This window comes from Mobula birostris, chromosome 9 (assembly GCF_030028105.1).
Source record: "Mobula birostris isolate sMobBir1 chromosome 9, sMobBir1.hap1, whole genome shotgun sequence".
Classification (NCBI taxonomy): domain Eukaryota; kingdom Metazoa; phylum Chordata; class Chondrichthyes; order Myliobatiformes; family Myliobatidae; genus Mobula; species Mobula birostris.
In genome coordinates this window covers 131,688,334-131,715,307 of record NC_092378.1, presented here as the reverse complement: position 1 = coordinate 131,715,307, position 26,974 = coordinate 131,688,334, and the positions used below count along the sequence as shown (strand labels likewise).

The 26,974-nt window shown below is 40.7% G+C and overlaps 1 protein-coding gene across 2 annotated transcripts in view; it reads right to left on the bottom strand.

Moving 5' to 3' along the window:
• Window positions 1–26,974, bottom strand: part of snx29 (sorting nexin 29) — a 548,890-nt gene that overhangs the window by 84,739 nt on the left and 437,177 nt on the right. For both annotated transcript variants that reach the window (XM_072268842.1, XM_072268844.1), the window contains one exon: window positions 12,413–12,553. In XM_072268842.1, coding sequence (XP_072124943.1) covers window positions 12,413–12,553 — 141 coding nt within the window. The remainder of the gene's footprint in view (window positions 1–12,412; window positions 12,554–26,974) is intronic.

Sequence of the window (26,974 nt, the reverse complement as noted above, 5' to 3'; positions counted from 1 at the left end):
ACGTGTGTTGGATAGACCTTTTTGTTTTTTGAAGTAGAAAAGGCTGATGAGAATCTAACTGAAGTAAACAATATTATGAGGGTCAGAGATAGGATAGAAAGTGAGAAGTTTCCATTTAACAGAGCTGTCTCTAACCAGAGGATAAAGGTATAAGGTAAAGAGTAGGATATTTATAGGGGAATTAAGAAAGAATTTTTTCACTCAATAGATGGTGGAAATCAGCATATATGGTGGGTGGTGAAGAGAAGTATCACCATACAAATTAGTATTTAGATGAGCATCTAAAATGCCATGGCACAGAAGGATATGGGCCAAGAATTGAGAATGGGATTAGTATGGAAAGATATCTGATGGCCAGAACTAAAGGGCCTGTTCTGTGTGACATAACTCATCTCTGTTTCTACAAATTACTTTAAATCTAAGTCCCTTGGTTTTTAACCCCTTTGTCAAAAGAAATATGTTCCTCCTATTTACTTGATCTAGACCGCTCATAATATCAACATCACAATTAAAGCTTCCCTTCAGTCTACTCTGAACCAAAGAAAACCTTCGCGCCTTCTCTAACAGTTTCTCAGGGCAAAACTTCATCAGTTCTGACAAGATCTTTGTAAATTTGCTTTACACCTGCTCTAGTGCAACCACATCTTTCCTGTACTATGATAACTAGAACTTCACACTAGCAAAACTGATTGCTTAAGTTCAAGTTTAATTGTCATTCAATGATATACATGTATACAGCTAAATGAAACATTGTTCCTCTGATGCCAAGATACAAAACACAGTACATACAGTCACACACAGCACACATAGTTACAACAGCAAAAAATGATATTACCAGAGGTCCCTGAGTGCCGTGACCTGAATAGTGATGGTGCATGAGTGGGATGTTGGCCTGGAGCCATGTTCCTGCAAGAACAAATCTGCGCAACTTCCTCACCTTATGCACAGATCTAGAATAGCTTTTATATTCCGTGCCTCAGCACCCAAAGGTAAGCACTCCACATGCTTTCGTAACCGCCCTATTGACATATACTGCTGCCTTCTAAGACGTGTGGATACATTCCAACATTGCTCATTTTCTCCACACCACAGTTTCGGTGCTACATGCAAACAATGATCACATTTCCACATTTAAAACTAAAATATAATATTTATTAGAAAGGAAAATAGGACCAGGAGGAGGCCATTAAGCCCTTTGAGCCTGCTTCAACAAAGCTGATCACATATCGCAATACCATACTCTGCTCTCTCCTGATGTCACTTGATAACTTTTGCATAAAAAAATGTACCTACCTCCTAAATCTATTCAGAAACCTAATCCCTACAGCCATCCATGATGGCAAATTTCACAGCTTCACTGCCCTCTATATCTCAATCCTAGTTCATTTGCTTATAACTCAAGTGGCCACTTCTTTAGACACTACAGGAGAAACATCCTTCCCACGGATAGTTTGTTTAACTCGGTCAGAATTTTGTAAATTTAAATTTAATCCTCTCTTATTCTCCTCAACTTAAGTGACTACAAATCTTAGTTGACCTATCTCCTCATATCACATACAGTATTTCCTCATGTAACACAGTAGCGCCATTCCATGAAACATTCTGGTAAACATCATTGCACTCCCTGTATGTAAGGACATCCTTTCTTAGAAAAGGGTACAAGAAGATCATCATTTCTGAACCTTTCACTATTTAAGTATTGCATTGCTTTTAATTTTTACACATGGATAAAAGCAAGGGATTGCAATGGAAAAAGCAGCCATTGCTTTCTGACTCTGAGTTAATCTTAGACCCACTGTCCACTCTCCTTTGTCTCAAATGCCTTTATTTTTACATCACTGACCAGCCTGCCAAAACAATCACGGATGACCTGACTGGAACAAGCAATCCACTTTTATTGACATGGGAGAATCAAAATAATTATCATTGATTCCCTGTAATCCAGCAATTATTTCTCTCTCAAATATCATTAATGACTCAGGAAAGAGTATTCCAGAGATTCACAACCATCAAAAATAAATTCCTTCAATCCAAATTTTAAACGTACCTTAAGGCTATTCCCCAGTCTTAAATTTCCCTCACAGCATTTACCTTGTCAAAACCCGCTGAATAAAGAGCTGGATTATGTTGAATCCAGCCCCTTGCCTACATATGCCATGTTGCAGTGCTCACCTACATTTATCTTTTACAGATACGGATGGCAGACCGAGGTGCTGTCTAGAGAGGCATCCTGCAGATTGGAGTAGACTCTGATAAACAAAATAGCATTCCTCCAGGCCCAGATCCCTGAATGCTCAGCCTGGTGCTACAAAGGGTTTTAAACTAGTGCAAATACTTTAAAAAAATCTATTCAAATAGGTTTTAAAGTACAAACGTTTGTAAAAACTATTAAAAGTAGGCATATTATGATAGATTGGCACAAGGATGTAGGAAAAATGGAGGGCTGTGTAGGAAGGAAGGGTTAGATTGATCTTAGGTTGGGCTAAAAGGTTGGCACAACATTGTGGGCTGGAAGGCCTGCACTGTGCTGTACCATTTTATGTTCTAAAACTGTACAGAATTAAACTTAATTTTAAGTACCATAAATTTGAAAAATAACAGCATTAAAATACAAATAATTTAAACAAGATTGTTTTTATTTATTTTACTCCAGAGCCAACTGCCCTATACAAACGAATTGAATTATCAATCGTGTTACATTTTGTAACTCCCAAAAATAATCAAATGGCTTGTTACTGTGCTGTACTGTTCTACGTTCTGTATTCTATAACTCAAACTGAACTACGTAAACAAGGAATGCTTAATCAAACAATATATTTACACTATTATTCAAATATTACTGAAATATTAAATACACTACAATTCATATATCAGCCATCTCAAGCACAGAGAGGCTGAAAGTGTATTTGCCCCTTTCTATAAAAGTACTCAACCACATTGATCAATGATGAATTCAGTCAGCTCAGAAAATAGCCAAGTTTTATTACACTGTTTCCCCTGAAACCATGCTATTTGAAGGATCAACAATCAAACAGCTTTCTTTCCCTTCACTATATGTGACCTTCTACAAAATCACTGTGCCTTTACTGCCACGATCACTTTTCAGCTTCCTATCCTCAGGATAAGTCCAGGTTGTCTCAGCCGATGTCTACCATATCTCTCATTTCACTGCCCATTGCTGCATTTGAGAGGGAAGCTCAATTAGGCTCCTTACCTTTATGGCTTTATTGGTTGAATTATATCCAAGCCCTACAGCAGAACCTCTCTTTTAAATTTTACCTATGTTGCTAGGTCTTTGCGAAAATGGTTTATTTTGAATCAATAATGAATCTCTTTAAATGGAAAATAAGCTCTTTTCAAAACTACTTTCTGTTAATGGACTTAAATGGCTTTCACTTATCTACATACATACGAACGGTGATTGATAAGTTTGTGGCCTAGGGTAGAAGCAGTCAATTTTAGAAAACCTAGCACATTTATTTTTCAACATAGTCCCCTCCTACATGTACACACTTACTCCAGCGGTCGTGGAGCATAAGGATCTCTTCTTTGTAGAAGTCGATGAAGGTTATTACCTTCAAACTTTCTGCATAATCACTCAAAGAATCCAACTGCACGTGCATGTAACGAGAGCTGTATAACTCATCTCCTTCTACCTTAGGCCACGAACTTAGGAATTGACACTATCCCTAATTTCCCTTGTCAGCCACGGGTGCACTACCTTCCTTGATTTATTCTTTTGCCAAACTGGGATGAACAATTGTTGTAATTCATCCATGCGATCTTTAAATGCTTGCCATTGCATATCCACCGTCAACCCTTTAAGCGTCATTTGCCAGTCTATCTTAGCTAATTCACGTCTCATACCTTCAAAGTTACCCTTCTTTAAGTTCAGAACCTTTGTTTCTGAATTAACTATGTCACTCTCCATCTTAATGAAGAATTCCACCATATTATAGTCACTCTTACCCAAGGGGCCTTTCATGACAAGATTGCCAATTAACCCTTCCTTATTGCTCAATACCCAGTCTAGAATAGCCTGCTCTCTAGTTGGTTTCTCGACATGTTGGTTCAAAAAACCATCCTGCCTACATTCCAAGAAATCCTCTTCCTCAGCACCCTTACCAATTTGGTTCACCCAATCTATATGTAGATTGAAGTCACCCATTATAACTGCTGTTCCTTTATTGCACGCATTTCTAATTTCCTGTTTAATACCATCCCCAACCTCACTACTACTGTTAGGTGGCCGGTACACAACTCCCACCAGCGTTTTCTGCCCCTTAGTGTTATGCAGCTCTACCCATATCGATTCCACATCCTCCCGGCTAATGTCTTTCCTTTCTCTTGCGTTAATCTCCTCTCTAACCAGCAATGCTACCCCACCTCCTTTTCTTTCATGTCTATCCCTCCTGAATATTGAATATCCCTGAATGTTGAGCTCCCATCCTTGGTTACCCTGGAGCCATGTCTCTGTGGTCCCAACTATATCATAGTCATCAATAACAATCTGCACTTTTAATTCATCCACCTTGTTACGAATGCTCCTTGCATTGACACACAAAGCCTTCAGGCTCGCTTTTACAACACTCTTAGCCCTTATACAATTATGTTGAAAAGTGGCCCTTCCCCTCTGCCATTCGATTTCTACAGGGACATTAAACCCACGAACAGTACCTCACTACATTTTTATTTGGTTTTTTTTGCACTAATTTATCATGAATTGCATTGTACTGCTGCCATAAACTTTACAAGTTTCATGACATATGCCGGTGATAGTAAATCTCATTCCGATTCTGGTTCAATTTAATGGGAAATAAGGTTCGTAAGGTTCGGTATGTTCTGTGCATGAACAAGAAATGTCATCGTTCAGACCAGCTGAGTAGTAAATTGCAGTACAAATGGATTTTGCATTTTACTATTGATGTCATTTTTGTCTTGAGGTGAGGTGGGATAGGTTGTGTACATGGTTGCTCTCATCCAGATTAATCAGATTCTCAACTGCACAGCACTTCTTATTTTGAAGTTGTGTGAACAAATATTTCATTCCAATCAGACTGAGAGTCTTCTTGCCTGTTATGGCCTGCTTCTATAAATACACGGCCTTCCTGGATTACAGAAGACCCAATTTATGGAAATCCAGTTTAACACAAATTCTCCCATAAATTTTTAAAGCATTTTTCAAGAGAGTAAAGTTAATTATAGAAATGGAAATATCTTCAGTAGTTATAAAATAGGGCTAGCAAAAAGTTAATTCACAAGACCATCAGTCTTCAAAAAAAAAACTTTTTACCTATAACCTCCCAGCAGTAATTAAACTGATAGGTTGAAAGAGTACTGAAAAAATTTACAAGGATGTTGCCAGGGCTGAAGGACCTGAGTTATAAAGAAAGACTGAACAGTTTAGGGCTTTATTCCTTGGAATCTTTAAGGGGAGATTTGATAGAGGTATACAAAATTATGAGGGGTATAGATAGGGTAAATGCAAGCAGGCTTTTTCCACTGAGTTTGGATGGGAATACAACTAGAGATCAGGGTTTAAGGATGATAGGTGAAAAGTTCTTCATTCAGAGGGTGATGAGAGTGCAGAATGAGCTGCCAGCTTAAGTGGTGCCAGAAAGTTCGATTTGAATGTTTAAGTGAAGTTGGGATAGGTACATGGATGGCAGTGGTATGGAGGGCAATGGTCGGGTGCAGGTAATTGGGACTATAGAGTTTAAATGGTTTGGCATGGACTAGATGGGTCAAAAGGCCTGCTTCTATGCTGTGCTTTTCTATGACTTTATGATACATTATCTTTAAGCACTTTAAAGATAAAGTTTAGCTTTAAATGCCATACCTCCATCGAAACGTGCAACAGAAAAGCCGCCAAAAAGAAAAATAAACCAGTCCGTCATGAATAAAGCCCTCCCAACCATTGAGTACATCCACACAGATCACTATCGCAGGAAAGCAGTATCTATCATCAAGGACCCCTACCATACAGACCATGCTCTCTTCTCACTACTGCCATAAGGAAATAAGGTAGAGGAGCTTCATGACCCACACCACCAGTTTCAGGATCAGTTATTAACCCTCAACCATCAGGCTCTTGAACCAAAGGGGATAACTTCACTCAACTTCACTTGCTTCATCATGGAAATGTTTCCACAACCTATGGACTCACTTTCAAGGACTCTTCATCTCATGTTCTCATTATTTATTACTTATTTGTTTATTATTATTTCTTACTTTTTGTATTTACGCAGTTTATTGTCTTTTGCACAGTGGTTGTATGCCCAGTTAGTGCAGTCTTTCATTAATTATATTATGGTTATTGGATTTATTGAGTATGTCTGCAAAAAATGAATCTCAGGGTTGTATATGGTGACATATATGTATTTCGATAATAAATTTACTTAGAACTTTGAAGTGCTCTGTAAAGCTATTATTATATTATTATAGATGTGATTCAGCACAAGTAACCAAGATTAAAATTTCACCCCAATGTATTTTTTTCAATTTAAATATAGGTGTGTATCTCCTTAATACTGCAGGGGAGAGTTAAAGCAAAGGGCAAATAATCATTTCAGGTTACAAAAGATTAGCTTATTTTGTAAGTTTTTTAAAATTTTGATACAGAAATGTACTTTGGACATTGTATGGATTTACTTTAGATCTTGCATAAAGATTTCCCACTAAACACTCTCCATTGCATTTTCCTAAATACAGTTATAAAGATCAACATGATTTAGTTAAGTCTTAAATCAAGATGTCTACACTCATAATTTATGTGTTAATTCCAGACTTCATACTGTAATTTTTTATCCAGCTGCTTCTCAGTACCAAAATCTGTCTTCAATTTTATGTCTGGAATGTAGCCAAAACTATATTCAGTTGACCCACCATTGGCTGAATGAAAAATTAAATCATTGCTGATAACACAGTTAAGAAGTTATTCTTCAGGTAATTATTCTGCTGTAAATACAGTCAATGTTTACAGTATTCCAAACAGCATTTGAGGTCAAGATGCCACAGGCTGCATTTAAATCATCTGATGAATGACAGAAGATGAAACACAAAAGCTGGAGAACTGTCACTGACCTGTCGTGACTCCAGCATTGTTAACAGGTTGATGAGAAATGGTCTTGCTAAAAGAATGGCTGTATGACTGAGATTTTTATTTTTATATTTAATTGCCAAGTTACATAAAAAGACATTCTTGAAAATGGAAACGTTTTCTTTGCAAAAAGGTTCGACACCCCAACCACCCTCAAGCACCATTACCCCCTCCTACAATAATGAAGCCTTTCGGCCATGAGAATAGGCCTGGTCCTTCAATTATAAATCTCTGCAAATATAACCATTGGATACCGCTAAAACTTCCTCTTAGCACTTTGGGTCTCCCTATTCAACATGTCTAGAAATAAAGTAAATCCAGAATTAGAATTTTAGAACATAGTACGGAATCAATTGATCATTCATATCTTTTGTGAATTGTCAAACAGGTTATCCTAATTGATCGCACTTCCTCACCTTCCCTGTGCCATATACAGTTTGTCATCCCACAGTGCGGTGTAATGCAATTAAGTACACACTATTAACTGTGCAGATGGTGAATATCTATTTCATTTGATGTTTAACTTAATTGCAACAAGAAAAATATACAGAAAGCAGAGCCGTGGATTAAAACAACATCACATACTCCTCAGAAGATTCACAAGTTGATTTATCAAAGATGTTTCTGTGTGAAAAAATAATTATCCAATTTGTTGCTGTCCACCTGTATTACTTACCACAGGAATAATTTCCTCATTGAATCTTAGTAATGCTTTACTTTTTCATTTAACCAACAACATGACATTGTTTTGTCCTTTTTTAACCTTGTTTTCTATTTGTACATATGAATTTCCATTAGATTATTATCATGTTTATATTTCCTTCAAATATGATGGAAAAATGATCACATGGTCATTCCATCAGCATAAGGTAAACATCACAACACACCACTGATGTGAAATCACTTTGAAGAAACCAACCCTTTTTAATCACACTCCATTACCTTCCTTTGTCCTTTAAAATGGTGACAATCTGCTTTAAACTGCAATAACAATGACTTGTAGAAAAATTGAAATGACCTGAGAATCAACTAGTTTTTTGAAAACTTAAGACCATAAAACATAGGAGCAGAATTAGGCCAATTTTTTCCCATTGAGTCTGCCCCGCCATTCCATCATGGCTGATTTATTATCCGACTCAACCCAATCTTCTGCCTTCTCTTCGTAACCTTTAATGATAGATAGATAGATAGATATACTTTATAATCCTGAGGGAAATTTGGTTTCATTACAGCCGCACCAACCAAGAATAGAGCGTAAATATAGCAATACAAAAACCACCAACAATCAAACAGCAAAATGCAAACTATTCCAGATGGAAAATAAGTCCAGGACCAGTCTATTGGCTCAGGGTGTCTGACCCTTCACGGGAGGAGCTGCACGTTCGATAGCCACAGGCAGGAACGACCTCCCGTGCCGCCAAGTGTTGTATCACGGTGGAATGTGGCCGAAGTCCAAGAGTAAAAAGTTCAATATCCAGTCTGCAAACATGTTCCTCGATCGTAATATGACCCGGATTGCACCACCTGTTGTTAACCTGATCAGTAAGCACCCAACTCCTTTACGCTTACCGCTCTCAGTGCACTTCCGGTCAGGCGGAACGGTATTACCCACCGAACTCCTCTTCTCCATAAGTCTCTGTTGTCTCGACCCGGTCCTCCTTCCTCGACTTTTTGATCCCCTTCTGCATCCTCTGTGTGTTTTCCTCCGGATTTCAGCAGGGGTGACCGCCGCTCTGCTCGCTAAACCGGCCCACATTAGCTGGAATACGCAATACGACCTTGCTTCTGTCCCGCATGTCAGGACATAACCATTTCTAGCGCTAAAAAAAAACCCAAATAAAACTCTCTGATGCCCTGATTAACCAAGAACCTATCAACCTCCGTCTTAAATACACCCAATGACTTGGCCTGCACAGCTGTCTGTATAAGACCATAAGACTTGATCACCTTCAATTAGATGCACCACAGGCAACCTTATAATAATCTCCACTTGCACTTCTGGGGACTTGTGCTTAACTTAAAAACGTGTTCCATGGACTTAACGACTGATGCGGCAACCAGAGAATTGCATCTTTCAGCTGATGATTTCAACTCTGCTAGGAACTATCTGGGTACATTCCAAAAGAAGCTCAAACCCGCAAGAGTGGTAAACAGTTATAAGTGAATAGCCTTGGGAATTCCCAACATTAACCTAGTGAGACAACTTGGAGTCTGGATCAAACATGGCCCAAGGAATCTGAGGACAATTACCACCATCTCCAATGAATACAAGCCCCTTGACATTTGAAAGAAAACCTAATAATGGCTAGAAAGCAAAAGTTCACCCTTGCTATAGCTAAAATGATTAATCATGAAGTGGCTTGTTAACTTCATCACTGGTCTAGCAAGTCCTGAATGGCATAGCTGCCAAATGTGGGAAATGTAAAAACAAACAAGGAATAACCTACTTGACCCCACCTTCTCCAACAATAGAATTGATTGGAACAGCAACCTTCCAGTTCTTGACGAGTAGAAGGCCCATAAAACCATAAGACAGAGCAACAGAATTATGCCATTCGGCCCATCGTGTCTGCACTGCCATTCCGTCATGGCTGATTTATTTTCCCTTTCAACCCCATTCTCCAGCATCCTCCCCGTAACCTTTGATGCCTTTACCTCTCTTTCGGACCTCTTGACACTGAGGACACTTCGGTGGATTTATGTTATGCCACCGTCAAGGGATGATTCAGACAGTCAGGAATACTCAGAACAATGATCCATGTTATGCTTTCAGTCACTGGCACCTTTAGATTTGGATTCCACCATGATACCCCCAATCTTTTATTTCTTCCGATCAATGAATTAATGCATTTTTGGATTGCTTTGCTCATGATAATTATGGTAATTATAATTAGGTAATTATGGATTACATTCAAGACAGTATTCCCAATATTTGTAACAATATTTCAATAGAATGCTCAAGTATGTAAAAAGGTGTATATTGCTCAGGAAATGGTGCAGCAAGATAGATACTTAATTGTAGAAGTTCCAAGGTAGGCACCAAACAATATAAAAATGAAAAGGAAAGGAACAGTAGGTAAAATAAGTATTTAACTTTCCTTTGGAAATATAGTGACATGATGCTTCAAGATTTTAAGCTATTATCAAAATACGTGATAATTAAATTACTTTGCAGTCTGGGATTGAAGGAGTTTCATTGTTCAGAAGTAGTAAGACCATAAAGACGTACAGTTCTTTCCTGTCACTAAGTAATTATCCCTGCATGGCTAAGAGAAAGAGTAAATAAATCCCGAGAAACAGAGTGGGAAGCAGGTAGTAAGGAAATTAAGCTATATATGGAATATATTATCAAGGCACAGAGGTTAAAAGATCACGGGACTGAGGTGGTAATGGACATCACAGGAGTTTGCTTAGACAACTTACTGACAAGGAAACTTAGAGGAATTTGATAATATAAACTTGGATGCAAAATCAGCAGGTGTTTAGGCAAATTGATTGCAACTAGTTATTTAGACCAGTTTTGAATAGTCTCATATCTGTAGCTCTACTATTTTAAGATAAGAAAGAGATTGAATCTAAAGACATCTGCCTATTGCAAAAGGCATAAATAATTTCAGCCAACACCTACAATTCAGGACTGTTATGTCCTGAATCCAACAACACTCAAGAAGTTTATACTTTCGGGGACCAAGTATCCACTTTATTGGCTTCCTGCCCTTGGAACTTATTCCCATTCCTGCCATAAATTGTACATATCTAGAAAATGAATTACAGCAATTTGTCTTTTTTCAACATCAACTCCCAAATGTTGAGGCATCTGTAACAAGACAGGATAAGGGAGACAAATGGAATAACACTGCCTGCAAGTACTACTCCAAACAGCACACCAATCAAAGTAGGTCAAAGTTGAGTGAAGAGCCAATGAAATTGCATCTACTGTGGACCTGGAGCAGAGCCAGGTCGCTTCTTAGACAGGAGTTGATATGTTTCATCACAAACCTCTCAAAGTATTTCATCACAGTGGACATAATTGCTACTGGATGATAGTTATTGAGACAGGTTATCACATTCTTCTTAGCAACTGGTATAACTGAAGGCTGCCAAACACGAGGTTAAAGATACCAGTGAACATTCCAGCCTGTTGATCAACACAGATCTTTAGTACTCTTCCAGGTACCCCATCTGGGCCAGATGCTTTCCATTGGGTTCACCTTCCTGAAGCGTGCTCTCAGATCAGCCTCGGAGACTGAAATCACAGGGTTATTAGGGGCTGTAGGAGATTGTGAAGGCTCCTCCATGTTTTGATGGCCAAAACAAACACAGAAGGCATTGAGCTCATCTGGGAGTGAAGCCTTGTTGTCACCTACAGTAGGTTGCTTGTTTTCACATTGTAAGAGGTGATAGGATTTAAGCTCTGCTACAGCTGTTGTGCATCCCCCAGTGACCCAGGATTGGTCCTGAATTGTCACTTTGCACATGAGATGGCTTTCCAAAGATGGTACCTGGACCTCTTGTATCTTGGTAGCCAAGAAAGATCTGGCCCTCAGCAGATTGTGGATCTCATTGTTCATTTAGGGCTTCTGGTTGGAGAAGACTGAATGATTTTGTGGGGACACCCTTGTCTGTGTCTGTTTTAATAAAGTCTGTGACAATTGTGATGTTTTCATTCAGATCCTCTGACGAGTCCTTGAACACGACTCAGTCCACCAACTCAAAGCAATCCTGTAGCCACTCCTCTGCCTCATGCAATTACTTCTTTGTTGTCCTTATCTCTGGAAACTTGCTCTTTGGCCTCTACTTGTATGCAGGCAGGAGAAGCACAGCCAAATGATCAGATTTCCGAAATGGGGTCCAGGCATGAAATGGTAGGCACTCCTAATCATAGTATAGCAGTGGTCTAGAACCCCCAGTGCTGCAGGTTATATGAATAATAATTGGACAGAGATTTCTTCAAGCAAGCTTGATTAAAGACCCCGACTATGATTTGAAATGCATCAAGGTGGACAGTTTCTTGGCAAAATGAAAATGAAAGTTTGAATGTTCAAGTCTTCAAGAAGCAGAAGGTAGTACACCAAGTCAGCATTCAAAGATAATTTTTATAGCAAGCAATTATCTCTCTATTTCCATTTGGTCAGTTAGTCTCATTTCCACCTAAGTTTGCTGCACCTTTGAGTTCAATATACAGTTTAGGCTATATTGGAAAAGTTACAATGGGAGCAGATATACATTAATGATATTTCAAAAATTAGAAAATCAGCAATGTCCTTTTCATAATGGCAAAATGTGCACATTTCCACAAAATCTATTAAGTACCTTGTTTCCAATTGCTTTTTTCGGTGGGAAATGAAAAGTGTTCACTGTAGGGAATTTGGTCCGTAGTCTATTGTGTAGTGCTCTGAATTCAGTATATCTTCTGTACACATTCCATTCATCATCTTTGATCCGGATGTAAACCTGCCATGACACAAAACCAAATGGTGAATAGTCATGTAGGTGCCAATAGAGATAACATTTTGCTACTCAATTACATGCTTTGTAAAAGCACGAAACTGTGTCTTCAATCATAGACAAGCTGTGCACAAGGGAACCAGATGATTTATCACTTCATAGCAGAAAAAACAAGCTGTTATCAAGAACAGCAGTCTGTACTTTGTAATGATCTACACTCTGCAATAGAGTACAGTCATATTCAAGATAATGAAAATCAACATGCGGTGTTGGAGATAGTTTAAAGGTTTTGCATTATCTTCTCAATACAAAAATAATACAAATGGAAAGAAAGGACTAATGATTGTTTAACTTTAAAATTTTTGTTTCACCAAATGGCATTGCATCTCAATACGATATCATCTGTTTTCTGCAATTGAGCATTCTACCTAACAACAACATGTTCAAATGAACAATATGTAATTAAAGAGATATCAAAGCTCTAAAATGGCCTGCTTTCATTTCAGAACACAGTGCTGGTCCCTCATATGCCCCAGAACAGGTATTACAGCTAGAGGCAGGAACTACAGTGGGGAAATCTGGAAACAAGGGTTTCCTTGAATGCTGATTGATGAGTTTATGGATTTGTTTAACTAGTACATTCCCTGCCATGAACCCTGTCAAACTGAAAGGCTTGGTTGCCCATCGGCTGAGGAAGGATTTGGAACAGACTGTAGCTCAGAAACAGGTAGGCTTACTGAGCATCATGAGTAGAGTGACAACACAGAGAGAGGCAAGTCCCGGCATGGGGGCGTGGTGGAAGATGGTCAGATGAGATTGTAGAGGTGGAAGAAATCTACTTCTCTTGGTCTAAAATGTATTTGGGATTCTAATGCAGGCTTTTTGTTCTATTATCTACTGTGTTTCCCAAAGCTCAGCCAACCCAGCCTAAAATTGTTAACATGAAGGCATGCAACCTCCCTTTAAAGATTTTAATTACCTACCCTCCCTTTTGAGTGCATGTTAGTCAACTGCTACTTGTTCACCTTCTGTTACAACCAAAGGTAGGTACGGTTTGAGACAACACGGGTCTGTTTAAGAATTTAAACATTTAACTTTTTACCAAACCAAACCAACTAATTCTGAAGTTAAAATGACATGCATAAAATCTGCCACGTGATGAGTGACTGAAGAAATTGTTTAAATTGCTGTCTGTTACTGAATGTAGCATGTTACACAGGGTATTCCTCAATTTAGAAGACATTTGATTTATGAATACTTTGCTATTATGCCACAGATCCTTAAGATTATGAATCCTCAATTTGCAAATTCACACTATTAGGACAGAGACAGAGATATGAAGTCTAGCAGCCAAAAATAATACCTGTATATTAGCTAGGCACCAAATGCCAATGTGTTTCTGTTGTGCATTGCCTGTGTTATTTTATTGAACTCAATTGAATTTAGGAGCATAGTTATAAGACCATAAGATATAGGAGCAGAATTAGGCATTGAGCTCATCAAGTCTGTTCCACTGTTCCATCATGGTTGATCCTGGATCCCATTCAACCCCATATACCTGTCTTCTCACCATAACCTTTGATGCTCTGACCAATCAGGAAACTGTCAATTTTCACTTTAAATATATCCACAGTCTTAGCCTCCACAGCTGTCTGTTCCAAAACATCCAACAGATTCACTATTCTCTGGCTAAAAAAAATTCCTCCTTACCCCTGTTCTAAAGAGTCACCGCTCAATTTTGAGGCTGTGCCCTCTAGTTCTGGACACCCCCACCACAGGAAACATCCTCTCCACATCCATGTTATCCAGTCCTTTCAACATTTACAACACGCTGGAGAAACTCAGCAGGTCGGGCAGCATCCGTGGAAACGATCAGTCAACGTTTCGGGCCGGAACCCTTCGTCAGGACTGAAGAGGGAAGGGGCAGAGGCCCTCTAAAGAAGGTGGGGGGAGGGTGGGAAGGAGAAGGCTGGTAGGTTCCAGGTGAAAAACCAGTCAGGGGAAAGATAAGGGGGTGGGGGAGGGGATAGGCAGGAGAGGTGAAGAAGGAATAGGGGAAAGCACAATGGGTAGTAGAAGGAGGCGGAACCATGAGGGAGGTAGTAGGCAGCTGGGGGAGGGGGCAGAGTGAAATTGGGATAGGGGGAGGGAATTACCGGAAGTTGGAGAATTCAGTGTTCATACCAAGGGGCAACACCTCATATACCGTCTAGGTAGTCTCCAACCCCTTGGTATGAACACTGAATTCTCCAACTTCCGGTAATTCCCTCCCCCTATCCCAATTTCACTCTGCCCCCTCCCCCAGCTGCCTACTACCTCCCTCAAGGTTCCGCCTCCTTCTACTACCCATTGTGCTTTCCCCTATTCATTCTTCACCTCTCCTGCCTATCCCCTCCCCCACCCCCTTATCTTTCCCCTGACTGGTTTTTCACCTGGAACCTACCAGCCTTCTCCTTCCCACCCTCCCCGCACCTTCTTTACAGGGCCTCTCCCTCTTCCCTCTTCAGTCCTGACGAAGGGTTCCGGCCCGAAACGTTGACTGATCGTTTCCACGGATGCTGCCTGAACTGCTGAGTTCCTCCAGCGTGTTGTGAGTGTTGCTTTGACCCCAGCATCTGCAGAGTATTTTGTGCTTACCTTTCAATTTTGGTAGGTTTCAATGAGATCCCCCTGCATTCTTCTAAAATCCAATGAGTACAGACCGAAAGCGGTCAAACCCTCCTCATATGTTAATCCCTTCATCCCTAGAATCATAGAAACATAGAAAACCTACAGCATAATACAGGTCCTTCGGCCCACAAAGTTGTGCCGAACATGTCCCTACCTTAGAAAATACTAGGCTTACCTATAGCCCTCTATTTTTCTAAGCTCCATGTACTTATCCAAAAGTCTCTTAAAAAACCCTATCGTATCCGCCTCCACCGCTGTTGCTGGTAGCCCATTTCACGCACTCACCATTCTCTGAGTAAAAAACATACTCCTGACACCTCCTCTGTACCTACTTCCCCAGCACCTTAAACCTGTGTCCTCTTGTGCAACCATTTCATCTCTGGGAAAAAGTCTCTGACTATCCACAGGATCAATACCTCTCATCATCTTATGTAGGGGTCCCCAACCTTTTTTGCTACGCGGACCGGTTTATTATTGACAATATTCTTGCAGACCGGCCAACTCGAGGGGGTAGGGTTGCCAACAGACAAGAGTAGCAATCAAATACGTTGTGTTTACCCAGAGAAAGACTACAATGACCATGAAGCCTTGCGTGGGCACCAGTGCGCATGTGTGACCTGCGCACGTGTGTACCTGCCGATTTTTTTTCTGCAAATCGTTCTTGGTGATTCCGTTCGTTTGGGGGGGGGGTGTTAATCACGACCGGAATATAGGTGATAAGTGGTTAATACACTCAATTTCGTTTCTAAAAGAGTTTATCTAACGAATTTAATATTAAACACACAAGGCATATTTTCCTCGCATGAATATAGTGATAACTCAATTATCAGGGGAGGACAGGGGAGCTTGAAGCAAGTGTTTAACAAACTTTCAGTAGAAGTAGTAGAGGCAGGTTCGATATTATCATTTAAAGAAAAATTGGACAGGTATATGGACAGGAAGGAATGGAGGGTTATGGGCTGAGTGCAGGTCGGTGGGACTAGGTGAGAGTAGCATTCGGCATGGACTAGAAGGGCTGAGATGGCCTGATTCCGTGCTGTAATTGTTGTATGGTTATATAAGTCACTTATAAGTCAATAGCATCATAACATTTTAAATAACATTTGGATATTAAACATACAGCACATATTTTCCCCGTATGAACATATAAAATCATTGCAACACACCAATATCGCTGAATCAGTGGGAGCCCTGGGCTTGTTTTCCTGCAAGAAGACGGTCCCGTCGAGGGGTGATGGGAGACAGCGATACTCGAAGGGGGTTCCTTATGTCCAGTCTATTCTGCGATTTAGTTTTCGTTGCATTCATTGCAGAGATATGTTGGAAATGGAAGCAACGTTTTCAGTGCTTTCGTGGCTACCTCAGGATATTTAACCTTGACTTTGATCCAGAATGCCAGCAGAGATGTTATGACAAACATACTTTTCAGCCCGTCGTCATTTGTAAGCTCGAGGAGTTGATCTTCTTCCCGCGCTGACATGGATGACGTGCGGGTAATGACCTCGCATGCGTTCAAGCTCAACAGTGGGCGTGACAGGGAATGAGGAAAGGTGCAGCCAACATATCGCCAAATCATATCGTTTCCTTGCGGCCCAGTAGCATGTGCTTTGTGGTCCGGTGGTTGGGGATCGCTGATCTTATACACCTCTATCAGGTCACCTCTCATCCTCCATGGCTCTAAGGAGAAAAGGCCAAGTTCGCTCAACCTATGCTCATGAGGCATGCTCCCCAATCCAGACAACATCCTTGTAAATTTCCTCTGCACCCTTTCTACGGCTTCCACATCCTTCCTGTAGTGAGGCGACCAGAACTGAGCACAGTACTCCAAGTGGGGTCTGACCAGGGTCCTATATAGCTGCAACATTACCTCTCAGCTCCTAAGTTCAATTCCACGATTGATGAAGGCCGATACACCGTACACCTTCTTAACCACAGAGTCAACCTGCACAGCTGCTTTGAGCGTCCTATGGACTTGGACCCCAAGATCCCTCTGATCGTCCACCCTGCCAAGAGTCTTACAATTAATATTATATTCTGCCATCATATTTGACCTACCAAAATGTACCACTTCACACTTACCTGGGTTGAACTTCATCTGCCACTTCTCAGCCCAGTTTTGCATCCTATCAATACCCCGCTGTAACCTCTGACAGCCCTCCACACTATCCACAACACCTCCAACCTTTGTGTCATCAGCAAACTTACTAATCCATCCCTCCACTTCCTTATCCAGGTCATTTATAAAAATCACAAAGAGTAAAGGTCCCAGAACAGATCCCTGAGGCACTCCACTGGTGACAGACCTCCATGCAGAATATGACCCGTCTACAACCACTCTTTACCTTCTGTGGCAAGCCAGTTCTAGATCCACAAAGCAATATCCCCTTGGATCCCATGCCTCCTTACTTTCTCAATAAGCCTTGCATGGGGTATCTTATCAAATGCCTTGCTGAAATCCATATACACTACATCTACTGATCTTCCTTCATCAATGTGTTTAGTCACATCCTCAAAAAATCCAGTCGGGCTCGTAAGGCACAACCTGCCCTTGAAAAAGCCATGCTGACTATTCCTAATCATATTATACCTCTCCAAATGTTCATAAATCCTGCCCATCAGGATTTTCTCCATCAACTTAGGTAAGACTCACTGATCTATAATTTCCTGGGCTATCTCTCCTCCCTTTCTTGAATAAAGGAACAACATCCGCAACCCTTTAATCCTCCGGAACCTCTCCCGTCCCCATTGATGATGCAAAGATCATCGCCAGAGGCTCAGCAATCTCCTCCCTCGCCTCCCACAGTAGCCTGGGGTACACCTCATCCGGTCCCAGTGACTTATCCAACTTGACGCTTTCCAAAAGCTCCAGCACATCCTCTTTCTTAATATCTACATGCTCAAGCTTTTCAGTCTGCTGCAAGTCTTGACGACAATTACCAAGATCCTTTTCCATAGTGAATACTGAAATAGAGTATTCATAAAGTACCTCTGCTATTTCCTCCGGTTCCATACACACTTTCCCACTGTCACACTTGATAGGTCCTATTCTTTCACATCTTATCCTCTTGCTCTTGACATACTTGTAGAATGCCTTGAGGTTTTCCTTAATCCTGCCCACCAAGGCCTTCTCATGGCCCCTTCTGGCTCTCCTAATTTCCTTCTTAAACTCCTTCCTATTAGCCTTATAATCTTCTAGATCTCTAACATTACTTAGCTCTCTGAACCTTTTGTAAGCTTTTCTTTTCTTCTTGACTAGATTTATTACATCCTTCGTACACCATGGCTCCTGTACCCTACCATAACTTCTCTGTCTCATGGGAACGTACCTATGCAGAACTCCACACAAATATCCCCTGAACATTTGCCACATTTCTTCCGTACTTTTCCCTGAGAACATCTGTTTCCAATTTAAGCTTCCAATTTCCTGCCTGATAGCCTCATAATTCCCCTTCCTCCAATTAAACGCGTTTCTAACTTGTCTGTTCCTATCTCTCTCCAATGCTTCTGTAAAGGAGATAGAATTATGATCACTATCTCCACAATGCTCTCCCACTGAGAGATCTGACACCTGATCAGGTTCATTTCTCAATACCAAATCAAATACAGTTTCTCCTCTTGTAGGCTTAACTACATAAACCTCCTCATAATCATCCTCATAAACCTCCTCTGGACTCTTTCCAGTGACATCCTGTCTGAGATATGGGGCCCAAAACTGTTGACAATACTCCAAGTGCAGCCTGACTAGTGTCTTATAAAGCCTCAGCATTATATCCTTGTTTTTATATTCTATTCTCCTTGAAATGAATGCGAACATTGCATTTGCCTTCCTTACCATAGACTCAACCTGTAAATTAACCTTCTGGGAATCTTGCATGAGGACTCCTAAGTCCCTTTGCACCTCTGATGTTTGAATTTTCTCCCCATTTAGATAACAGTGTGCCCTTTTGTTCCTTTTACCAAAATGCATTATCAATCATTTCCCAACACTGTATTCATTCTACCACTTTTTTGCCCATTCTTCTAATTTGTCTAAGTCCTTCTGTAACTGCATTGCTTCCTCAGCACTATCTATCCCTCCACCTATCTTCATATTATCTGCAAACTTTGTCACAAAGCCATCAATTCCATTATCTAAATCTCTGACACGCAACGTGAAAAGTAGGGGTCCCAATCCCTGAAGAACACCACTAGTCACTGGCAGCCAACCAGAAAAGGCCCCCTTTGTTCCCACTTGCTGCCTCCTGCTTTTCAGCCATTCTTCTAATATTGCCAGTATCTTTCATGTAAGACCATGGGATTTTATCATGTTACGCAACCCCATGTGTGGCATGTTATCAAATGCCTCTGAAAGTCCAAGTACAGATATCCACTACTTCTTCTCTGTCCATCCTGCTTTGTACTTCCTCCAAGAACTCTAACAGATTTGTCAGGCAAGATTCCCCTTTACAGAAATCATGCTGACTTTGACTTATGTTATTATTAGTCCTCAAGTTATTATTGTTATTATTATTCCCCGACTTCCTAACCGGAAGGCCACAATCTATGCGGATTTGTGATAACATATTCTCCTTGCTGACAATCAATGCTGGCGCACCTCAGGGGTGTGTGCTTAGCCCACTGCTCTACTCTCTATATACACATAACTGTGTGGCTAGGCATAACTCAAATACCATCTATAAGTTTGCTGACGATACAACCATTGTTGATAGAATCTCAGGTGGTGACAAGAGGGCGTACAGAAATGAGATATGCCAACTAGTGGAATGGTGCTGCAGCAATAACATGGCACTCAACGTCAGTAAGACAAAAGAGCTGATTGTGGACTTCAGGAAGGGTAAGACAAAGGAACACATACCAATCCTCATAGAGTGGAAAGAGTGAGCAGCTTCAAGTTCCTGGCTGCCTGGATGTCAAGATCTCTGAGGATCTAACTTGGTCCCAACATACTGAAGTAGTTATAAACAACGCAAGACAGCGGCTATACTTTATTAGGAGTTTGAAGAGATTTGGCGTGTCAACAAATACACTAAAAAACTTCCATAGTTGTACTGTGGAGAGCATTCTGACAGGCTGCATCACTGCCTGGTATGGAGGGGCTACTGCACAGGACCAAAATAAGCTGCAGAAGGTTGTAAACTTGTCAGCTCCACCTTGGGTATTAGCCTACAAAGTACCCAGGACACCTTTAGGGAGCAGTGTCTCAGAAAGGCAGCATCCATTATTAAGGACCTCTAAGAGGGATCTTGCGGTCTGAGTCCATAGGACACTCAAAGCTGCTACGCAGGTTGGCTCTGTGGTTAAGAAGGCATACGGAGCATTGGCCTTCATCAATCGTGGGATTCAGTTTAAGAGCCGAGAGTAAATGTTGCAACTACAATATATAGGGCCCTGGTCAGACTCCACTTGGAGTACCGTGCTCAATTCTGGTTGCCTCACTACAGGAAGGATGTGGAAACTATAGAAAGGGTGCAGAGGAGATTTACAAGGATGTTGCCTGGATTGGGGAGCATGCCTTATGAGGATAGGTTGAGTAAGCTCGGCCTTTTCTCATTGGAGCGATGGAGGATGAGAGGTGACCTGATAGAGGTGTATAAGATGATGAGAGGCATTGATCCTGTGGATAGTCAGAGGCTTTTTCCCAGGGCTGAAATGGCTAGCACGAGAGGGCATAGTTTTAAGGTGCTTGTAAGTAGGTACAGAGATGTCAGGGGTAAGTATTTTCCTCAGAGGGTGGTGAGTGCGTGGAATGGGCTGCGGGCGGTGGTGGTGGAGGCGGACACGATAGGGTCTTTTAAGAGACTCCTGGATGGATGCATGGAGCTTAGAAAAATAGAGGGCTATGGGTAAGCCTTGGTAGTTCTAAGGTAAGGACATATTCAGCACAGCTTTGGGAGCCAAAGGGCCTGTATTGTGCTGTTTCTATGTTTCTAACACCCAGGGCATGCCCCTTTCTCACTGTTACCATCAGGTAGGAGGTACAGAAGCCTGAAGGCACACACTCAGCGATTGAACGGCTTCTTCCCCTCTGCCATCTGATTCCTAAGTGGATATTGAAGCTTTGGACACTACCTCACTTTTTTAAAAACATACAGTATTTCTGTTTTTGCACATTTTTAAAAATCTATTCAATATATGTAATTGATTTACTTGTTTATTTATTATTATTTTTCTCTCTGCTAGATTATGTATTGCATTGAACTGCTGCTGCTAAGTTAACAAGTTTCACGTCACATACTGGTGATAATAAACCTGATTCTGAAGTACCCCAAAAGCTCATCATTAGTAATGGACTCAACACTTTCCCAACCATTGAGGTTAGGCTAATTGGCCTATAATTTCCTTTCTTTTGCCTTCCTCCCTTCTTAAAGAGTGGAGTGACATTTGCAATTTTCCAGTCCTCCAGAACCATGCCAGAATCAAGTGATTCTTGAAAGACCATAACCAATGTGTTTGCTATCTCTTCAGCAACCTCTTTCAGAACGCTGAGATGCAGTCCACCTAGTCCAGATGACTTATCCACCTTAAGACTTTTGAGTTTGCCTAGTACTTTTTTCTTTGTAATAACAATGGCATTCACTCCTGCTCCCTAACACTCACGGACCTCTGGCACACAGCCAGTGTCTTCTACAGTGGAGACTGGTGCGAAGTACTTATTAAGTTCATCTGCCATTTCTTTGTCCCCCATTACTACTTCACCAGCATCATTTTCCAGTGGTCTAATACCAACTCTTGCCTCCCATTTACTCTTTATATAACTGAAAAAACGTTTAGTATCCTCCTTATATTGTTGACTAGTTTGCTCACATATTTCATCCTTTCCCTTCTTAAGACTTTTTAATTTACTTTTTGTTGGATTTTATAACTTCCAATCATCCAACTTCCCACTCACTTTTACATCATATACTTTATAGTCGCCAAACAATTGGTACTAGAACATACAATCATCACAGCGATATTTGATTCTGCGCTTCACACTCCCTGGATTACAAATATTAAATATTAAAATAGTTAAAATTAGTAAATATTAAAAATTTAAATTATAAATCATAAATAGAAAATAGAAAAATGGGAAGTAAGGTAGTGCAAAAAAACCGAGAGGCAGGTCCAGATATTTGGAGGGTACGGCCCAGATCCGTGTCAGGATCTGTTCAGCAATCTTATCACAGTTGGAAAGAATATGCCCCTTCCTTGGCTTTTATGCGATCCTTAAGCTTCCCTTGTCAGCCACGGTTGTCTACCCATCATCTACTTTATACCCCATCATTGCCTGTGTAACTCCAGGCATCCAGGCATTTTTCTGCAGTGGTCGACCACACAGGGGTGGCGGGGAGGAGGCACGTTTTGTTTGCTTCTACTTTCTTCAAGCTAATCATACTTTTGTACTTGTTCACTGTTGCCATCTGACGAGGAGAAACAAACTGCTAACGTACATTGAGCAGAAGCAGCCAGTCATATTTTTTGCGCTGATAGATCATATCCATGATGAAGAAGCAGTCAATACTGAAGCATCCTCATGGCATCAGAAATGGCCTGCTCTATCACAGCTGCCTGCTTGTTTCCAGACTGGTACAACACAACCCTCTATATTAGGACAATATGGATGCAAAAGGACCAGAGCAGGACCCTGGTAAGTTCTAACTCATTTCTGGGCACAAGTCAGCTGATTAAGAGCCAACATGGTGAAATGGATCAATAATACCTGAGACACTCTCATTGATCCAATGTAAATGCAGCAACTATTGGCTGATGTCACTGTGTTCCAGCACAAACAGGAATTCTCCAGCATTTGAACGGTGTAGCTGAAATTCAGCCTGCTGTACTGCAAGGTCAGCTTGTGAACCATGCAAGTCACACAATGTCAACATTATTTCTGCAGTGGGCAGTTAGGAATACAGTGGATTCTGGTTAATTGGGTCACATTGGGACCAGTACATTTTGGCCCAATTAAGCGGCTGCCCAATTAGCTGTAGTTTCATGGAAATAGTTAGATAGGTATAAAAAATACAAGCTATCTTTTAATTGAGTAAGAAGTTATGTATGTGAATGAAATACAGAACAAGTTAGAACACCATCAATACTACTACAATACGATAAAACCATGTATTCTTTCCTAATTTCTATCAACGGAGGGATTCATCCAGTGTACCTGTACGCTACTACGTTCCTTTGATTGACTGCAAATGCACAAAATCAATGCAGACACTTAGTATATAGTGCACTGCTTCATACAATGCTTTCTATTATTGCATCCTCCAAATCTTCATTTTCATTATAACATTCAAGATGGTGATATTTTCATAGTTCCTAACTTGTTGAAGTCGTGAAATGTTACATTTTCAGTCTTGGTCCTTTCTGACATCTCCAGGTCTTAATGCTTGGAAACGCAATGAGTGAAGTGGTTCTAAATTGTCTCACTGCTTATTTCTCACCATGTATCAGGTTCACTGTATTTTGAACACAAACACTCGCAACTGACATTAGCTAAAAACTGCTTGCTCTAAGCTCAGTGAAGTGTCTCATGACCATGCAAACTGACACTAGTTAGACCACTGTAACCTTGACCTTGCTGTTTCTTTAGCACTTGTCTGTTTTACGAGGCTGAGCTGCTAGCTTGACACTCAATCCAGCACCGATGGAAAGCATGCAAGGAGCCAGCCAGATTTGAACCCAGAACCACTCACCCTGACGTCCAATGCGGATGTCACTACACCACCGGCTGGCTTAGCTAGACCATGAGACCATTCAGCCCATCAAGTCTGCTCTGCCATTTCATCATGGCTGATCCAATTTCCTTTTCAACCCCATTCCCCTGCATTCTCCCTGTAACCTTCACACCCTGACTAATCAAGATTCTATCAACTTTCGCCATAAATACACCCAATGACTTGGCCTCCAGAACCACCTGTGGCAATGAATACCACAGATTCACCATCCTCTGGCTAAAGAAATTCGTCCTCATCTCCATTCTAAATGGATGTCCTTCTATTCTGAGGTTGTGCCCGCTGGTCCGAGACTCTCCCATGTTAGGAAACATCCTCTCCACATCCTCTCTATCTACGTCTTTCAGCATTTGATAGGGTTCAATGAGATCTCCCTCATTCTTCTGAATTCCAGTGAGTACAAGTCCAGAGCTATCAAACGCCCTTCATACGATAAACATCTTGTTCCCAGAATCTTTCTTGTAAACCTCTTCTGAATCTCTCCAATGTCAGCACATCCTCTCATAGATAAGAGGCCCAAACTGCTCATCATACTCCAAGTAAGGCCTCACTAATGCCTTATAAAGCCTCACAATACATCCTTACATTTATGTTCTAATCCTCGCAAAATGAATGCTAATATTGCATTTACCTTCCTCAGCATGGACTCAATCTATAAGTTAACCTTCAAGGAATCCTGCACAAGGACTCCCAAGTTGCTTTGCACCTCAGAAGTTTGAATTTTCTACCCATTTAGAAAATAGTGTGTGCTCTTGTTCCTTCTACCAAAGTGCATGACCATACACTTCCCAACACTATTCCATCTGCCACTTCTTTGCCCATTCTCTTCATCTATCTAAATCCTTCTGCCGCCGCCCTGCTTCCTCAACACGACCTACCCCTCTCCACCTATATTTGTATCATCCACAAGCTTGGCGACAAACCTATCAATTACATCATCCAAATCATTGACAGAGAACATCAAAAGAAGTGGTCACAACACCGACCTCTGCAGACACCACTAGTCATTGGCAGTCAACGAGAAAAGGCCCCCCTTATTCCTACTCTTTGCCTCCTGCCAGTCAGCCAATGGTCTATCCATGCTAGTATCTTTCCTGTAATACCATAGGCTTTTAATTTGTTAAGCAGCCTCATGTGCGCACCTTGTCAAAGGCCTTCTGAAAATCCAAGTACACAACACCCACTGATTCCCCTTTGCCGATCCTGCTTGTTATTTCCGCAAAGAATTTCAACAGATTTGTTAGGCAAGATTTCCCCTTAAGGTAACCATGCTGACTTTGGCTCCAAACACCCAGAGACCTCATCCGTTACAATCGACTCCAACATCTTCCTTACCACTGAAGTCAAGCTAATTTGCAATAATTTCCTTTCTTCTGCCTCCCTTCCTTTTTGCAATTTTCCAGTCCTCTAGAACCATGCCAGAATCTAGTTATTTATGAAATATCATAGGTAATGTCTCCACAGTCTCTCAGCTACCTCTTTCAGAACCCTGGGGGTAAGAAACTGTTTGGAACAGTCTCCTGCCCTAATTAAGTGCATAGTGTCCCAAATAAGCAAAAGGAATCTTGGCTATTTTCTTGATTGGCTTTTGTTCTTTTAGATTTGGCCCAAATAAGCAGCTGCCCTAATTAACTGATGGCCCAACTGTGTTAGGAATGTGGTGTGTTAACATGAAACGAAACAAACAACTACCTTCAACATATAAAGAATAAAGAATTACTTAAAAATAAAGTCAGAAGTACAGATATGGAATAATATATGCATACATATGTAAATACCAGCATGTATTCACAATATAAAAAATGTTTTCAAGTGTTTACAGTGCAGTGCAGTGACTGAAGTAGTAAGAAAAAGGGTGTTGGGGAGGCTAACTAGAATGATTGATCATGTGAACTGTCTGGGGGAAGAAATTTTTAAGCTGGCATGAAATTTTTGTTTTAATAGCCCTATAACATTCCACAGAAGGGAGCTTTTGGACAGAGCAGTTTGCTGGGTGGGTTGTGGTTGAAATGCTAGCCTACACAATGACTTCCACATCCAGGAGAGAAATAAGTTATACAAATCAGTTTTAAGACTTTCAGTTGCCTGCTTCCAAGAATTTAGTAGATTTTTTGGTCAGTCCTTGGATAATATATGCCTCTTTTACAGCTAACATCAACATCAAAAGCCTATTTGAAGATTCGTCAATTGGTTGATGAAATCTTTTTATCTTTTGATTTTAAAGAAGCTGACAAATTTATTACTACATTTACATTTTCTCTTAGATCCTGGCATTTTAATCTTTTTAGCACCTTCTCCCAGAACTTCAAAGTGGCATAAATTATAATCATTTTCCACTTTTTCCTCCTGTTTTCTTGAGACCCTTATGTAGACTGGATTTTACATTTTATCAAGTCAAGTCGCTTTTTATTGTCATTTCAACCATAAACTGCTGGTACAGTACACAGTAAAAACGAAACAATGTTCCTCCAGGACCATGGTGCTACATGAAACAACACAAAACTACACTAGACTAAGTGAGTCAACACAAGGCTACACTAGACTACGTAAGACAACACAAAAACTACACTACACCACAGACCTACACAGGAGTACGTAAAGTGCACGAAACAGTGCAGGGCAGTACAATAAATAATAAACAAGATAATACGCACAGTAGAGGACAAATTACAATATAATAACAAATGATGTAGATGTCAGTCTAGTCTCTGAGTATTAAGGAGTCTGATGGCTTGGGGGAAGAAACTTTTGCACAGTCTGGTCATGAGAGCCCGAATGCTTCCGTACCTTTTGTCAGATCCACCTCTATACAGTCATTTGTTTAAACAATAATCTACTCTGTGATGTTAACTTCAATTCTGATGAAAGGTAATCAACCAGAAATATTACCTTTGTTTCTCTTTCCACAGATACTGCCTGACAACCACTTTCTGCCATGAGGAGTGTGGCATCTTATTCCTTCACATTTCAATTTGTGTCGCAGTTTTTAAAAAAAGTAATTATTTTTCTTCCAGCCTTTTCCCTTCCAGATATTTTT